The sequence below is a fragment of the Dromiciops gliroides genome, chromosome 5 (assembly GCF_019393635.1).
Source record: "Dromiciops gliroides isolate mDroGli1 chromosome 5, mDroGli1.pri, whole genome shotgun sequence".
Taxonomy (NCBI): domain Eukaryota; kingdom Metazoa; phylum Chordata; class Mammalia; order Microbiotheria; family Microbiotheriidae; genus Dromiciops; species Dromiciops gliroides.
The window spans coordinates 24,326,462-24,345,564 of NC_057865.1; the positions used below are offsets into that span (position 1 = coordinate 24,326,462).

General features: G+C 40.2%; 1 protein-coding gene across 3 annotated transcripts in view; it reads right to left on the minus strand.

Annotated features, from left to right (window-relative positions):
* RBMS3 (RNA binding motif single stranded interacting protein 3) overlaps positions 1-19,103 on the minus strand; it is a 1,425,793-nt gene that overhangs the window by 134,043 nt on the left and 1,272,647 nt on the right. For all 3 annotated transcript variants that reach the window (XM_043965565.1, XM_043965567.1, XM_043965566.1), the window contains one exon: positions 3,062-3,108. In XM_043965565.1, the coding sequence (XP_043821500.1) occupies positions 3,062-3,108 (47 nt within the window). The remainder of the gene's footprint in view (positions 1-3,061; positions 3,109-19,103) is intronic.

Here is a 19,103-nt window from a genome sequence, read left to right on the forward strand (position 1 = left end):
CAGTAGCAATATGGTAAAATCTTATTTCACTGCCAATAAAAATAACGCAAATATGTCAATAACCCCAGGGTGAAATGTCTCCTCTAGCATAAAAACTGCCCCAAATTCTATTTACATGTGGAAATAAACATCCTGGGTTGCTGTCTCATGTCCACAGGCAATATTGTAAAAGTCAGCATCATGAATACTAACCTCAGGCTAACACAAGAGCACAGTATTAATGAGGTATCTGCCATTTTTATTGTCTTTCCAAAGCATCCTTAATATCGAATCTAGTCCTGGTGCTATAAGATAAAGGCTTCTCTGTTACCTGATATCAAATGTCCAAATAAGGTCAGAGGGTAGTGACACAGTGCACAGGGCTGCTCAGTCTTGGATTCTCAATCAAGAATAAGTGGATTGTATATAACTAACATGGTACAGGATCCTCTTAAAGCCAAGTCCCATAGATTCCACCTCCAAGACATCTCCCTCATGTATCTCCCTTTCTACTCTGACATTGCTTCCACTCTGGTTCAGTCCCTCATCACCTCACACCTGGACTATTATAACAGCCTGTGGGTGGGTCTGCCTCTCTACTCATTAGAGTTCTTCAATCACCTGTCTGGAGATCTTAAATGGATGCCTGATGGAGTCATTCCCCCCCCCACTCCTGACCCCACCCCAAACAATCAACCCCAGTGGCTCCCTATCACCTTCACCATCAAATCCTCAGGTTAGTGTTCAAAGCCCTTCATTACTTTCCCTTCCCCCACTCCCTCACACCTTTCAAATCCTCTTAAATCTTACTTAACCCTATCTATTTGCACAATTCTGCAAAATGGGTCTCCTTGTTGTTTCTCTGACAAAATGCTCCATCACCTGACTCTGGTTATTTTCACTGGCTGTCCCCCATGCCTGTAGGTCTTTCCCTGCTCGTCTCCATTTTTTGCCCTCCTTGGCTTCCTTCATCTTCTTCACCTAAAATCCCACTTTCCGGTTAAAAATCCACTTAAGAGAAGACTTTTCCTATCCCCCTTAATCTTGATACATTTAGTTAGCTCCGTGGCTTGGTAAACAGGGGGCGGGGCCTAGGGTCAGAAAAAACGTGGGTTCAAATCTGGCCTCAGACACTCAAAGGCTGTGTGACCGTGGGCAAGTCACCTGACTTCAGTTTCCTCAACTAAATGGGCATAATAGTAGTACCTATCTGCCAGGATTGTTGTGGGGATCAAATGAGATGTATTTGTAAAATGTTTAGTTTAGCACAGCACCTGGTAATATAGTAGGTGCTTAATAAATGCTAGTCAACTGACATTGAATCCGAGTACATACACTCCTACTATATTAATGCCTCCTGTCCATGAGCCCTGTGCTTTAGTCAGACTTCTCTCACCATTATACTAAATACAAACTCTACATTCTGACTCCTATACCTTCCCATGTACCATTTTTCATTGCTTAGAGTATGAACTCCTCCATTCCTTTTTATCCATCTTTCAAGATTAACCCTACTCCCCCCTCCTTCATACCTTCCAAAGTCATTCCAGCTATAACCTGACCTACTTCTCTAAATTAATTCCTATAGCATTGGGTCTTCAACACTTGTCACATTGCCAACTTTTGTGGTAGTTATTTGTACACTTGTGTCCTCAAGTAAGAGGGAAGCTCCTGGGGGCTGGAAGACCCTTTACATTTCTGCAGACCATATTCTGATGTGTCTACTGTGCCATACCCAAAGCCTTATCTGAAGTAGCCTTCAGTAAATACTGGTGAATGAATGAATGAATGAATGAATGAATGAATGAATGAATGAATGAAGGAGCTTCATTCACTTTCACTCACACAGTTGTAGAGTGTTAGAGATGGAAGGGACCCTAAGGGTCACCTAAAACCAACCCTCTCAATTTATAGTTAAACTGAGTCTCAAAGGGAGAGTGACTTGCTTTAGATCACAAAGTTGGCAGAAATGCAAATCCAGGTCATGTGATTTTGACTATGGTGTTCTCTCCACTATACTATTGCTGTCTCCCTTAATGGGAGTGGTTTTATTTTTCCTGTCACTCGTCCTGGTGTTTCAATGTCCATAGTTACTATTTCTCTTTACTCTCTTAAGGTACATAAAGAGTTTCTACCATTCTGGTGTCTGAAAAGTTCAGGACTATTATAATATAAGTCAATAGGAAGGATAAAACTAGAGAATATGGCTTAATTGCATTGTTAATATTATCCTGCAATTATAAACCTAACTTGTTTCTCATAGCCATTTAAATTACAAATAAATCTTTGGTTCTCAATAAAGTGACAGAATAAAAAAAAAGCATCAAAACAACAACTAGGAAAATCTGGGCATTTAAAAATAATAATATTAACAACAATAGCAATAACAAAAATAGCTAACATATATCTCTCCAAATATTTATCTATTTTATGTCTATCTATCTGTCTGTCTATCTAGCTATCATTTTTTAAGTTTAAAAATGCTTTAAATGTGTTATCTCCTATGATCCTTACAACATCCCTGGAAAGTAGATGCTATTATTATCCACGTTTTATAGTTAAATAAACTGAGGCATGGAGGGGTTAAGTGTTCACATATCCAGTAAGTGTCAAAAGTAGGATTTGAATTTAGTTCTTCTTGACTTGATGTCCATCTGTCTTACAAAATAAGAACAATTAAATGGAAGACCATGAGGGTATTAGCAATCACTAACTGTAACCTATATGAAAAATGCCTCCCAGCCTATATATTCCCTTCTTCATGTCCTCTACTCCCATCTACATAGTTCCAACTCAGAAAAATTGAATAAGATGAATGGACCTAGGAGATAATGAAAACAGAGGCTATGAGAGGCCATTTAGAACCTTGGATACATTAAAGGAAGAAAGAAAAGAACAAAAAGAGTAAGAAGTGTTTTGCCCAGGGTTTCTTGTTGCTACCCTTGAGTGGGCAGACATAGGTGAAAGCGGGAAAAATAAGTTTTTTTGATATAGTTTTCTTCATAATATTTTAAGAATTTCAAACATCTTAGAAAACATCATTAAAAGTTATTTTAAAACAGAAAAATATATCACTACTTACCCATTCTGTATAGCAGCTGTAGGGTCATAGGTCAACGCCATGCCAGGCTGGATATAGATGGGAGGAAGAAAAAACAGATTTAAAAAAAATATTATTATGTCCAAAACATAAAACCTCTCTCTCTCTCTCTCTCTCTCTCTCTCTCTCTCTCTCTCTCTCTCTCTCTCTCTCTCTCTCTGTCTTCTCTCCTCTCCCTACCCCCATCTTATAATTTAAGAAACCTTTTCTTTCTATGATTAATTCCTTGTCAGGACTTTGAGGTCAGATTTTTTTATCTCCACACCCTCACAACCTCCACCCCCATCAAAGTTTATCACATCTATATTGACATGCCAAGAAAGAGAAATGTGGCTTCCATGTTGTTCTTTTCTACTTCATAAACCAGTCCCTATCATCTGGTGTTCTCACTACTTCTCAGCTCTGTCAAAGAGGCCTAGGCCATGTTTTTCATTATGAAAAATACAATCCTGAATCTGTATGGTTGGGAGAAAACTTCAAAAATCTATTTAACATGTATTGAAACATTTATGAAGAAAAAGTGCTAAGAAAATAATTATCAGAGAATCCTAGGAAAAAGTAATGTGACAGCTCTTCTCCACTAGGATCCCACTTCCATCAAATTCAATGGCTGGAGGGAAAAGTCTTTTGTACCTGAGATGGTGATGGTGGTGGTGATGATAAGAAGAAGAACAATAACAATAACAATGATTCTAGGACTTTGGTCTAATTAGAATGACAAAAACTGACCTCTGCTTCTAAGGCCAAGGTAACCCCACAGAAAGTTGTGAGAAATAGGCTTATCAAAGGTCCTGAATTAATGTTGCACCCCTAGTGATATACATCCCAGACTTAGAATTGGCAGGAATGTCAGACGGTATTTAATCCAACCTCGTCATTTGACAGAGGAGGAAAACAAGGCCCAGAGAAGTTAAGCAAGGATTATAATCATGAATCTAGAGCCAAGGGGGACCTCACAGGTCATCTGGTCCAACTCTGTCATTTTTAAGCTGAGTGAACAGGCCCAGAAAGGTGAAGTGGCTATTAGAATCAAAGATTTACAGTTTAAAGAGACCTCAGAGATTTTTTTTTCAACCCCCTCCCTTTGCACATGATGAAACAGGTCTGAAGAGGTTAAATGACAACTAGTCTGGGAAGACCTCCAATTTTACAGATGAAGAAACAGAGACAGAAGTGAGGTGACTGTGTACTGAGCTCAGAGGTCTAGAGACAGAAGGGGTCTCCTACACCATGCAATCCAATGCTCTCATTTTGTAGATGAGGAAATGTGGGTCTGAAGATGTTAAATCACTATTTGGACCATGGGCAGATCACTGAGGGACCCCCTTTACTTTACATATGGGGAACAGAGGCCTAGAGTGATTGACTATTAGGTTATTAGACTTGGGAGCTCATTGAGGCAAACTTCTTTATTTTACAGAAAGGAAGACTGCTTACAGAAAGGAAGACGGTCCAGATGAGCTAAGCAACTATTAGGATCAGATACCTAGAGTGAGACAGAACGTCAGAGGCCATCTCATCAAAGTCCCTAATTCTACAGATGCGGAAACTGAGTCTCAGCCAAGCTAAGATTCAAACAAGGTTATAACAGCTAACAAGGGGCAAAGCTAAACTATGGTCTCTTGACTCTATACCTAGCCCTCCTTCCACTACTTCTCTGGCTCCTAGAGAGTGCCTCCCTGGGGGCAGGGTTGTCTTGGGTTTACCATTCAGCTCCCTGCCAGCCCACTTTTATAATGAGAAATGAACATTATACTTTTTTAACTGTCTAAATTTTCTTTAGGTTTAGTGTTGGCAGGCATGTTTTTATTCCTTTGAAAAAAATTATTTAATTCTTATTGAATTTGAAATGCTTTTCTAAAGAAGTGGAGTTTTTTTTTTTGGGGGGGGGTCTTTTGAGGTCTAAAACAAATGGAAAAATTTAAAACAGACAAAAAATAGCCTTGTTGTTTGTTCTTTGTTTTTTATTTCCCCAGCATGTCTGAGGATAGTCTTCCTGTTGGGCTTGGTGGGCTCCTATAAATTTAGGCATTGATGAAATGTAAATTGTCTGACTGCAAAACATGTGGCCCAAAGTCCAGCCCTGCTCACAACATGACTCACATACTCGAGGTGGGTCTGCTCTAAATGGGGCATAGAGTTGGGGGTTTCCCTTCAATATCTTATTTGACTCTACCATATGATTATCAGGCTCACAGATTTAGAGTTATAAGGGGCCTCCCAGGCCATGAATCCAACCCCTTCACTTTGCAAGTGAGGAAACTGAGGAAGAGTGGGGTCATGTGACAGCTAAATGGAGAATGGTCTGGATTAGGAAGAAAGAACATTGGGAGACAAATCAGGGGCTATATACAAAAAGGGAAATTGTATGGGTGAAGAGAAAGCAGTGCTAAGCAAGTTTTAGGAAAAGGCTAGATTTGAAAATAGATTGTACTTGAGGGTGATCATCAGTAAGGAGTTGAGGATAACCCTGAATTTGCAAGTGTTGATACATGAGAGGGTGGTGATGCCTTTCTCAGTAATAGGAATGTATGGCAATGAGACATTTTGGGAAAAAAAAATGAGTTCTATTATGAACTATTTTGAGCTTGAAATATCTATGGAATGTCCAATTCATAATATTCAAAAGGCAGAGATGTCTCTAGAGATCAGAAGAATGACTAGAGCTGAGCATACACACCTCAGAATCATCTGCATTGAGATGATAATTGAACACATGGAAGCTAATGATATGTCTAACAGAGGTTACATAGAGCAAACAGAAGAGAGGGCCCTAGATAGTTTTGAGGCACACCCAAAGATAGGGGCATGCCCTAAATGAAGATCCAGCAAAGAAGATGGAGAAGGAAAACATGTTGGAGGAGAGCTTCATGAGAGCAGTCTTGAGAAACTTGGGGAGATGAGAGCATCAAGAGAAGAGGGTGATCAACAGTGTCAAAAACTTCAAAGAGGACAAGAAGGAGGAGGTCTGAGAGAAGGGCATTGGTTTTTGCAGGGAAGAGATCATTGGTAACTTTGGAGAGAGTAGTTTCAGTTTGATAATGAGGTCTGATGCTAAATTTGGGAAAACTCTTGTGGTCAATATACAGTAAATCAATTAGCAAGGTAGAAAAGGATTGCCAAGGTTGTTAAGTGGTATAGCAGATGGAGCACTGGGCCTGGAGTCAGGAAGATTTGAGTTTAAATCTGGCCTCAGACACTTACTAGCTTTGTGACCCTAAGCAAGTCACTTCACCCTGTTTGCCTCAGTTTCCTTATCTGTAAGATGAGCTGGAGAAGGAAATGACAAACCACTCCAGTATCTTTGCCAAGAAAATCCCAAATGGGGTCACAAAGAGCACAAAGAGCCAAATACAACTGAAACAATTGGACAACAACAAAAAGCTTGCCTAGTTGCAATGAGGGGCCCGGTCAGAGGATGTAAAATAAGTTTGCATTGGCTCTGTCAGCATAATTCCATAGTTTTCTCTTGGTCTGATCAGCAGCATGTGAATAGGAGTGAAATGGTCAGAGTGGGAGTCACCTAAGGGTTTGGTAAAAAATGGTGTAGAGTTGAAATGGGATTTCAAAGTGTCAAAGTAGAGAAGGATAATGCACCCACTGCATGGGTGATGGTCAGTACAACAGCTTAAGGTGGGGAGGGAACGGAGGTCAAGGTGGGGATGAAAAACTGGTTTAGGGGTATTAACATAAAGGGAAAGACATAATGATAAAAGATTAGCATGAGACAGAGGAATTTTGGAGGTCCAGAGGGTGACTGTTCTTGTTTTAATGCCAAGATTTTAGAATTTGCTCTCCTTTCCTTTGGCCCAGAGGATTGTCTCAGAGAACAGAGGTATTCTTCAGGACCCCAAGTCTATATCCCAGTGTGTCCTCATGATGTTGTTCCATTCTACATCATCAGTAGGATTCCCATTTTGACAGCTGATGTTTCTGCTGCCTTCTAATGTTGGCGTAGCCCTTTCTAGATATAATTTCACTTGGGGCTCGTGATATCCTTGTCAAAGAAGTGATATCCCCATTGTACAGAGGAAAAAAACTGAGGCTAAGGGAAGTTAATTAAGTAATATTCTCAAGTGAGTAGCAAACCAAGTCACAAAGGCAGAAAACCACACAGCAGATTTAAGGAATAAGGAGGACATTGGCTTGGCCAGAATATAGGGTTTTGTGTAGGGGAAAGATGGGTAGATGAGGTCGGAAAGTTAGACAGGGGCCACTACAGAAGGCCTTGAATGCCAGAATGAGGAATCTGGACTCTTCATTAGGTCAGGGGGTGACCTTAAAGACTTTCAAGCAGGGTTTAAAGAAGTGTTTTAGTTGGAAGAGTAGTTGATAGCAGTGTGTGTGTGTGTGTGTGTGTATTACAGGGATGATTTAGGGAGGGAGAGAATACAGGGAGGAGATAGTAGCAATATCTGAAATGCCCTGTAGGAGGGCCTGTGCATGGACAGTGGTGGAGGAAATAGAAACAGAGGAATAAATGTGAGGGAGATCACAAAGGGAAGGCACCACAGGACCTGTTGCTTGACTGATGGGATGTGGAATAAGATAGAAAATGGAGTCAAAAGATGTCTCAGCTTTCCAGCCAGGGAGGTTGTAAGAATGATGTTCACAGCCTTGGGAGAAAGAGGGCAGCTGGGAGAAGGAGCTGATCTAAGGGAGAGATGATGAGATTAGATTTCAACATCTTGAGTGCAGAGTGTCAAGGGGACATCACAAAGGAGATGTCTAGTGAGTGGTTAGAGATGAGAGATGGAGCTCAGGGCTAGAGATGTCAGTTTGTGAGTCATTCGTGAAAGGATCACATTTAAAATCATGAGAATGAATCAGATTTCTGACTGACAGAGTCTAGAGAGAAAAAAAGAATCTAAATGTTTAGAGATGAGATTGATTTTGAGGCCCTCCCATGTATTGGGGTATGACAAACAGTAGAGGAGAAGGAGAATCCGGAGAAGTAGAAGGAAAAACTGGGAATACATAATGGCATCAAGATAGATGTCTTCTGGGGGCAGCTAGATGGCGCAGTGGTAAAGCACCGGCCCTGGATTCAGGAGTACCTGGGTTCAAATCTGACCTCAGATACTTGATATTTACTAGCTGTGTGACCCTGGGCAAGTCACTTAACCCTCATTGCCCTGCAAAAAACAAAAAACAAAAAACAAAAACAAAAACAAAAGAAAGATAGATGTCTTCTGAAATGTTCTAATGGGATTTAGGACAAAGTGGCCTTCTGTCTATTCCTTGTACCTCCTATCTTTCATAGACGTGGAAGGCACTCCCAGCTCACCTTATAGAATATCTCTTTGCCTCCAAGAGGCTGAGCACTACCCTCTGCATGCAGCCTTCCTTGATTTCTCTCCATTGCCAAAGACTTCCCTCTTTAACTACATTGTACACATCCAAGGGTATTTTCTTTGTTTTTATTCTGTACATACTCATATTTGTACTTGTGGCCTCCCCATTGGAATATGATCTTCTTGAGAGTAGAAATGGTTTCATTCTCTGCTTTCATATGCCAAGTGCCTGGTGTGATGCCAGGTACGTAGTACATGCTCAATAAATGACAATAGTGTGGCAAACCTTTATAGAGAGCTTTTAAGATGTACAAAATGCTTTACAAATATTATCCCATTTTGTCTTCCCAGAACCTTGGTACTATTATTCCCATTTTGTAGAAGAGGAAATTGAGGTAGTCACAGATTAAATGACTTGCTCAAGGTCATGCAGCTGGTAGGTATGTTTGAGGCTGGATTTGAACTCAGGGCTTCCTGTCTCCAGGTCCAGCCAGTCCCCTTTCCCACTACACCATCCAGCTGCCTAAAAGGATAAGAGCGGGAGATGAAGCTATGGTGAGATGGGCAAAAAGAAGACAAATTTCACTTCACTATTTTGTTTGTATGGTTTTTTGTTTGTTTTTGCAGGGCAATGAGATTTAAGTGACTTGCCCAGGGTCACACAGCTACTAAGTGTCAAGTGTCTGAGGCTGGATTTGAACTCAGGTCCTCTTAAATCCAAGGCTGGTGCTTTATCCACCATGCCACCTAGCTGCCCCCTCACTTCACTATTTTGTCTAAGGAAAGTCCAAGTACCCATGGAAATATGAGAAAATAAAAGAGACTGATCATGAGTTAAGTGATGTGTGTGTCATAAGCTATAGATTGTCAAAGGGGATTGAAGGCTGGACCTGGAGTCTGGAAGATCTGGGTTCAAATCCAGCCTCAGGTATACCTGGGCAAGTGACAGCTTTCCTCTGACTCGGGTTCCTCAACTACAAAACGGGTATAATCATAGCACCTCTCCCCTACAGTTGTTGTGAGGCTCAAATGAGGTAACATTTGGTAAATGCTTTGTAAACTTTGAAGTATATATACTAATGATGGTGAAGGTGGTGATGGTGCTCCTGCTGCTGGTGATAGTAGTAGTATCTTGGGTAATACAAGATGTCCTAAAAGTCTTAATGCAGCTTTGCACTAAGACTTTTGAGAACCCTTGTATATACAAAAACCTTTATAATCAATTAATTGGTCAATAAGTATTTTTGAAGTGCCCATTATGCTCCACGCACAATGCTATACAAATACAAAGAGCAAAGCAGTCTCTGCTCTCAAGAAGCTTGCATTCTAATGAGGGGGGAAAAGTCTGTGTATGTGTATATATGTCTTTATAATATGTGTGTGTATTTATACATGCACATATACATATATGTACACACACATAGAGAGAGACAGAAAGACAGAGACTAACTGTAAAGAGAATGAGGAGGGAAGAAAAATGCACTGGGAGAACGCTAATGTCAATCCATCAGTATCAGTTTAATGTCAAAAGCTACAGGAAGGCTCCCGGAAAATTGAGTGGACCCCATGTTATAGGTTGATGTGGATGCGTATGTAAGTGGCCCAGGACAGTCAGGCAAGGATCAACTATGTTATTGTTATTCAGTCATTTTCAGTTATGTCTGATTAATTAACTCCATTTGGGGGTTTCTCCGGAGAGATACTCGAAGAGTTAGCCATTTCCTTCTTCAGCTCATTTTACAGATGAGGAAACTGAGGTAAATAGGGCTAAGTGACCCGCCCAGGGTCACATAGCTAGGAAGTGTCTGAGGCTGGATGGATTTGAGCTCATGAAGATGAATTTTCCAGGCTTCAGGCCCAGTGCTCTATCCACTATGGCGACATCTAGCGGCCCATGATCAGCTACAAGCTACATCTTTGAAGGATGTACTCCCATTAATGGTGATAGGGCAAACTGAATTAGAGGATCCTAGATCTTGAGCTCAAAGGGACCCTAGGGCTATTCTTATTATTTTTGTTTAAGTGAGGCAATTGGGGTTAAGTGACTTGCCCAAGGTCACAAAGCTAGTAAGTATTAAGTGCCTGAGGCCAGATTTGAACTCAGGTACTCCTGACTCCAGGGCCAGTGCTCTATCCACTGTGCCACCTAGCTGCCCCGCAACCCTAGGGTTATTCTAATACAAGCCCTTCATTTTGCAAGTGAAGAAACTGAGGCCCAGAGCAGATAAGCCTCTTACCCAACCTCCCACAGGCAGTGGGGGTTTCAGAGGCAGGAAGGTCATTTGAGAAGACTGGAGTCCCTACCTTAAACTGAGTTAAACAACTTGCTTAAAGGCACATGCTAATCCTTTCTAAATGTTTTCTTTAAGTAGCCAGAGTTGATGGTGACCGATTAGGTGGTCAGATCTGGGACAAAACAGGCATGTGCTAGAGGGTGTGATCAGACACTAATTTTTGATGCTTTGCTTTACATGTTGCTGGGTTGAGCTTCATGTATAATATGGCTTTGATTTTAATTTATAATCTTAACATGATCTTAACACGGATTTTGTCTGATTTCCTTATTGTGTCTTCTTGGGAAAGTATGGAGGAAATGGATTTTTGTACCCTGTTTATCCCTCTCTACCTTGAGCTGTTGCCATGAAATCACTGCTCTGTAATTACCAAGCATTATAGCTTGTTTACAAACTCCAGTGTCTCACAAAGAGGAAAATCACTTGGAACAAAGTGAAACTGTCACAGTGCATATAGAGAAAAGTGATTTTTAATCCTCTTTCCTTGAATGAGTGCTAGGCACAATATTGTTTTCCATAAATTCAACTTCAGTTTTCTGAGCATAGAGGATGTTTAGGGTTGGATGTTAGGATGGGTTAAAAGTGTGTGTGTGTGTGTGTGTGTGTGTGTGTGTGTGTGTCCTTTTCTTAACTTGTAGATGTATGAGAGGTGACAAAGGTTTAGGTTTTGGCTATCAAGACATCAAGAAATGATGGAGGAAGGAAATAACCACTGTATTCTCTGCTGCTTAGAAAGGCAGCTCTCCCAGTATTACAGAATGGCAGAATTTCATGCTCTGAAGGGATCTCAGAGACCATCTAATGCAACCATTCTCCAGAAAAGAATCCCTTTCACAATCTATTCACAAAGTCATCCATCTATCCAGTCTTTGCCTGAAAAGCAGAGGATCATAGAGTTAGATGGTGGAAGAGGCCACGGAGTCCAACACCTTCATCTTACAGAGGAGGAAACTGAAGCACAGAAAAGTTACGTGGGATGGGATTTGAACCCAAGTTTTCCTGACTCCAAGCCCAGTACTTTATCCATACCATTAGTGAGGAGGAACCCATTCTACTTTTGAATAGCTTGTTGGAATTGTTAGGGTCAAGTCAATAAGTATTTATCAAGGTCCTACTATGTGCTAGACACTGTGCTAAGTACTGGTAAATACAAATAATTGTACTCAGTTTACATTTCAAGTACTAATTTTTAAACCTATTATTTTTAAATAGAATCTCAGAGTCAGAAGGAAATCTCACTGGCCACCTAGACCCACTCATAAAAGAAAGTAGTCCCTACTAAAACAAACTAAGAGATAAGTAAAGCCTCTGTTTGACTATCTCTGGGGAGGTGGGGATTCACCACCTTTTCAGGCAGCCCAGTGGAATCACTAAGCCCATTTTACTTTGGAATAGCTCTCATTTTTAGTGTTTAGTGTACTTTCCATTTTTGGTGCTATTCCCCTAGTTAGATAATCAGAAGTCTAATCAGTCTTCTAGAAGAAAGCCCTCTAAATACTTCTAGATAGCTATCATACCTGCCATATTGTGACCTACCTGTGCCCCTCCCCCATACCTCATGTTAGATATTCAGGCTAACTATTCTCAATCCTTGAAATCAGTTGATGCGGGATATCCTTGCTACATGATTCTACGGGCTACTTCTGATGTTCTTCCAGACTACCAGGAGCCTTGGCAGCGAACAAAGCTTGTTGTCATTGTAGTAAAGATTCCATCTTCTGCTTGATCTTTAACCTCATTGGTCCCAAATTTTATAGGTGAGGAAATTAGTGATCCTCTAGTTTGATCAGTGGATAGCCTAATCTTTTATACTTTTGTCCAGTTTGCCATGTACTGACTACCTTCTGAATCAAGCTTGGGTGGTGCCTTGGATCCTGACTTGCATGGGCATTGCATTTCCCATACAATTGGCCAATTATATACCTAGGGACATTCTGAGACTGTTCTTTGGAATCTAAATTGAGGCCAGCTAACTACTCTCTGCTTATTTCATTTCAATTCAACACATATTTATTAAGTACATTCTATGCCCAAAGCACTTGTGCTAAGTGCTGAGGTCACAAGGGCAAAAGTGAAGAAGTATTCATCCTTCAAGGAGACTTGCTGGGGAAACATTCCATCTACATAAAAAGTAAATTTTAGTACTCTTTACTTACACATGTAAATTGAAGAAATAAATAGTTGTTCACAATTCTCCATTTCAAGCACCATTTTTAAACCAATTGCTTTATTTATTTATTATTTTTTTTTTTTTTGGTGGGACAATAAGGGTTAAGTAAGTTGCTTAGGGTCACACAGCTAGTAAGTGTCAAGTCTCTGAGGCCAGATTTGAACTCAGGTTCTCCTCAATCCAGGGCGGGTGCTTTTCCACTTTCCCACTTAGCTGCCCCCAATTGCTTTTAAAGCAAAACCTACTACTTTTTTATAGTGAATAGTGGGAGGTGGGGAAGGTATGGCGAGAATCCTCATGTAGTAACTAAAGAGTTTGCCAGCTTAAAGTAGGTTGGATTCTACCATAATCTCCTAAACCTTCCTTTTGGTTTAGAGAAAGAATTCTATGATTCTAAGAAAGCATAGAGATATGGTATTCTCTTCTCCCTACACACTTCTGGGAATATTTTAATGAATGGACCAGAGAATAGTAATAATGACAACATAGGCATGGAAATATGCTGAGACACATGAATCACAGGTGGTCTCAAAAAGAGTGATTCACTAAGTTCTTAGGGCATCCCATATGTTTTTCTCATTTTTATTTTTTAACCATGGAAATGGTCCATCTTCCTCCTAGTCCAATGAAGAGAATAATTTCAATATCATTCTCAAATGTTTAGCTCCTACGAAATACGAGCTAAATAATTTGAAGAATCCTAAATGCACTTGGGTGCTAAGATTAATGCTAATGATTATAATAAGAGTAATCTAAGAGCTCCGGAGAGAACCTTCTTCATTGAGGTAGGTCTATGAAGGCAAATGCACTTCTTAGCTTTGTTCAGCCAATGAACAGTTGGACCTTGGCTTCAGTCTATCTGTTTCCTTCGTTAATGGGAACGGGAGCAGTGAGAGATCATTTGGTCAAGTCAGATGGAAAGTATTTAATTCTGCAATTGTTGGGTGAGTAGTCACACAAAACATTTGGCATTTAAAGCCATCAACAAAACTGAAAGATAATTTGGTAAAATTACTTTACTCAATACTAATACAAGACTTCATTCCTAAATAAATGTGATTTGGGGTTTCCCATTGGTATATAATAGTTAAATGTGTATATAAAACATATGCATATATATTGTGTACAAAACACACTCACCTTATATACGTTTGTATAAAATGCACATCATCAGACAAATGACCAGAAAGAGATTAAGGGGGCCCTTTGTTGGGATTGGGTACAGCTGGTGCTGATTAGAAACTCCACTGTCCATACATAATTTTGCACTCCTACTATCATTGTTGTTCATTTGTTATTCTTTCTTTCTTTTCTGACTTACCTTTTATCCTTCCTTCCTTCCTTCCTTCCTTCCTTCCTTCCTTCCTTCCTTCCTTCCTTCCTTCCTTCCTTCCTTCCTTCCTTCCTTCCTTCCTTCCTTCCTTCCTTCCTTCCTTCCTTCCTTCCTTCCTTTTATGATATGGCTAATATGGAAGTATTTTGCATGACTTCACACACTATTGACATATTTCGCTTCTTAGGGGTGGGGGAGGAGTGGGAAGGAAGGATAAAATCGGGAACTCACAATTTAAAAAGAAAAGAATGCTACAAATTAAGAATAAATTTCATAAAGAGAGAGGTTTGTAAAGCACTTAGCACAGTGGCTGGCATGTAGTAGATGCTATATAAATGCTTATTCCTTTCCTCTTCCCCTTCCCGACTGATACTGAGATAGCCATTATTTGGTTCAGAAGACCTATTTTCAACTAAGGCTGTGAATCTCACTGGTAATTGAAAAGCTGTAGATAAGAGGTATTGTGAATGAGAAGCTTCTAAGTCCTTCAGCCAGCCAAAGGCCATTTTGCTGTAGTCACAGGGATAACAGAGTCTTTACTCTCCGTATTTTACAATACTCTACCAAAGTTCCTGATATTACACCCAGAGTATCATATCATTATGTGTATGTTGAGTAGGAAGCTAAAGTTTAAAGTGGGCAGATAAACTGGGAAAAGTTGGGAGAAAATACCAGTCAAATATAAGACCAGGAATAGAAAATTCCTGTGTCCTCTATGCTTCCTATCACGCTAGATATCCTGCTACAAGCCAAGGATGAGTTTCCAACCTGGAATAATTTATTTGAAGGTTATCTGATGACTGGAAAGGATTCAAGAATGAAGAATTCTATACAGGACTTCTCATTAACACACGATGTGACATGTCACTTAATGTTCTCATTAACACATTTTAGGAAAATAAATTAATTGCCAAAAGAAATAGGCCAATAATTAAGGCTATCCTTCTTCCCCTGAAATAACACACTAGATACCCTAATTCTTTTGACAGTAGCATCATCTTGTTCAGGACATCTAGAAATCTTGCAACCACCCCTTCTCCTCTTGATTTCTTGTCTTTTTATCAGTACTTCTTTGGGAGGTTCTCCCAGATAATATGGTCTGCAAATTCTGAAGCCACTGATCCAGGGCTAGAAGGAAACTTAGAGGTGATTGCTTAAAACCCCTCATTTTACAAATGAGGAAACTGAGGCCCAGAGATCAAAAGTGACTTGTGACTAGGGCACTTAGAGGTAGAAGAGACAGGGCTAAGATGGCAGTCAGTTAACATAGGCCAGATAATCCTTTATGAGTTGGTAAGCACTTGACTCTAAATGTGAAAGTACTATATTTCAAAGCCAAACTATATTAAAACACCTAGAGGCTTTACAGCTATTAAAGAAATGGTTTATAAAAACAAGTCCCTGTTTCTGCAGGAAAGCACACTGAGCTCAAAGCTTTCCTTTAAAACTTAAGTTTTATTACTTTGTTAAAAAGTAATTTCAAGACAATGGGAAAAGCTTGGCTGAAATGGAAGATCAGGAACCAAGGAAACCAGGATATTTTGGCTCTGAGAAACACATACTAATTCTGGCTTTCAATTAAAAAAATGTGTTTTCTGAAAAGCTAAGCATACAAAGAAAAATTGGCAATTCGTGGGTCTATGGAAAAATCTAGGCAAAGCCAAAGGATTTGAGGTCACAACAGTTGCTAGGAAAACCTGGAGGTTAATTTTCTAGTAGTTTTCAGAAGCCTAAATGCTTATCTGAATTTCAGTCCATCTGAGCTACTTGGCATTGCAGGAGGGGACAAGAGTCTCACCATAACAACACTTTTGGAGACAGGACAAACTGGAAATTCTTCCACCTATTTAGGATGAATAGTCACTCAATGCCTAAGTGGTTATGTGTCTGATCTCAGTTGTAAATCAAGACTGAAAAGGTACACACAACAACTTCCAAGGCATAATTGTTAAAAATTGTTATGTGAGGTTTTTGTTTCTTTGTTTTTGAGGGAGAAAAAGGGCAGGGGTGGGGGGAGCATCCTGACTAATTTATTCTAAGCTGTAATATAGCCTTTGGGGCCCAAACAGCTGCAGCCTGTCTCTTTAGTCCTTAAAGCTAAACCAGATCATATAACCCATTCAGCTTTCTTAGAATTGTGTTCATCCAAACTGCATGGACTACTGATTTGCCATTCTTGCTCCATTTCTAAACTACTATTGTTGTTGTTCATTTGTTCAATTGTGTCCAACTTTTTGTCACCCCATGGACCATAGCACACATGGCCCGTCTGTCCTCCACTATCTCCCAAAGTCTGTCCAAACTCATTTTTGTTGCTTCCTTGGCATTATCTACCCATTTCATCTTCTGCCATCCTCTTTCTTCTTGCCTTCAATCTTTCTCAACATCAGGGGCTTTTCCAATGAGTCTTGTCTTCCCATTATATAGCTAAAGTATTTTAGCTTCAGTATTTGACCTTCCAGTGAATAGACTGAATTAATTTCTTTAAATATTAACTAATTTGATCTCCTTATTCTCAGTCTTCTCCAGAATGGCAATTCCAAAGCATTGAGCCTAGAGAGCTCAGCTTTCCTTGTAGGGAAATTCAAATTGTATACTTTGCTATTCTAAAGTTCATTTTATATGCCTCATTGTGGTGTGTGTGTATGTGTATGTGTGTGTGTGTGTGTGTGTGTGTGTGTGAGAGAGAGAGAGAGAGAGAGAGAGAGACAGAGACAGAGACAGAGAGAGAAAAAGACAGAGAGACAGAGAGAGACATACATACATAAAGACAGACAGATAGACAGACAGACCTTAGGTTGTCAAAGGCTATATTAGTAGAGCACAATTTATGGGAAAACAGATTTTTGAACTGGGACCTTAAATGCCATCTGATCCAACTCTTCATTATGCTAGATGAGGAAACTGAGGACAAGAGAAATAAAGTGACTTAACCAAGGTAATTGAGATAAGAAGAAGCACACGTGGGGTTTGAACCCAAGTCCATTGTCTCTAAATGTTGTGGTCTTTCCATTGTGCTCACAGGTAATATGCCAGCTGAGAAGGTGGACATTCTATTTTCTGTCAACCTCTCTAAGTTCATAAAGGTCTGTTTTCAGACAAGGTTAACCATGAAGGGATACCTTTTTTAGCCACAGGAACCTATGGAGCCTGGAATCAATCAAGAAACAAGCATTTATTAAGTGCTTACTATCTGCCAGACACTGAGCTAGATGCTGGAGATGAAAAGATTAAAAGAAATTAACAGACTCTGTCTCCAGGGAGCTTAGATTCTATGGCGGTGGGGGGGGGGGACCACATGTGTACATAATAAATACAAGGTAAATTGGGGGAGAGGGTGATAGAAGTTGATGTGAATATGTGTGAGGAAAGGCTTTGTGTAGAAGGTATCTATTGAGTTCAATTATGAAGGGAACAAAGGATTTGGGGGCGGCGTGGCAGTGAGGGTTAAGTGACTTGTTCATGGTCACACAGCTAGTAAGAATCAACTGTCTGAGGTCGAATTTGAACTCAGGTACTCCTGAATCCAGGGCTGTTGCTTTATCCACTGCACCACCTAGCTGCCCCTTGGGAACAAAGGTTTCTAAGAGCTGCAGGTGATGAGTAACGACATTCCTGCCTTGAACAACATCCAATAGAGATGGAAGATGGAGTGCTGAGAGTTAGGCTGAACTGAGGAGTGTGGTAAGGGAAGCATTATACAATTTAGTTGATAAATCCTAATATTTTGCTTTTAAGGGCCTTTTATTTCTCCATATGCCGCCCACTTTCTTCTCAAGCATGATTGTTTTTATCCAGCATACCTGCTGCTTCTTGAACTCAGGATTCCATCTTCTTCCTCCAGTTCTTTGCATTAGCTGCTCCATATGACTAGAATGTCCTTCTTCTTCTCTTCTACCTCTCAGATCTTGAGTTTCCTTTAAGCCTGAGTTTAGGTGGCACTTCCTATGGGGATCCTTTCCTGACATCCCTAGTTGGTGGTGCTTCTCTCCTCAACATATTTTGTAATTATCTATCTAAATGTTGTATTTACCTTGGTGGAGTGTATGTTCCTTTAATTCAAGGACTTTTTCATTTTGTCTTAGTATCCATAGCACCTTGTGTAAGATGCTTAAACAAAGTGATTGATGGATGGGATTGAAGAGAAAGTAAAATAATGCTCTCGATTTACTTTCAAATCTGTTGGGTTCTTACCTGTCTCTAAAAACACCAAAACAAATAGGAGGTAACAGAAATCCAAGCAGCATCTTATTTTGAATTTGTGGCCCATTAGATTAAAAGCTCCTTGAGGGGGGCAGCTAGGTGGCGCAGTGGATAAAGTACTGGCCCTGGATTCAGGAGTTCCAGAGTTCAAATCCGGCCTCAGACACTTGACACTTACTAGCTGTGTGACCCTGGGCAAGTCACTTAAACCCCATTGCCCCGCAAACAAACAAACAAACAAACAAACAAACAAAAAAGAAAAAGCTCCTTGAGGGTAGGGATGGTCTCTTTGGATTATTTGGGGGTTACAGTAGATAGAACACTAGGCCAGGAGCCACGAAGACCTGAATTCAAATCCAGCCTCAGACACAAGCCCTGAAACCCTGGGAAAATCACTTAACCTCTGTCTAACTGAGCTTCCTCATCTATAAAATGGAGGTTATAATAGTAGCTACCTCGCAGTATTGTTGGCAGGATCAAATGAGTTAAGAAACACAGTGCCTGGCCTGAAATAAGAGCTATGCAAATGTTAGCTACTATTATACAGTAAATGTTGGAGGGTGACTATGATCATGAGATCAGTGATATAGTAATGCTTGCCCTGGAAGGGATCTTAGAGGCTTCCTAAGCTAATTTCCTCATTTTACAGAGGAGGAAACTGAGGCAGTTTGTCCAAGCTTTCTGAACTCCAGCGTTTTATCCACTGCTTCTCATCATGCATATGACTATG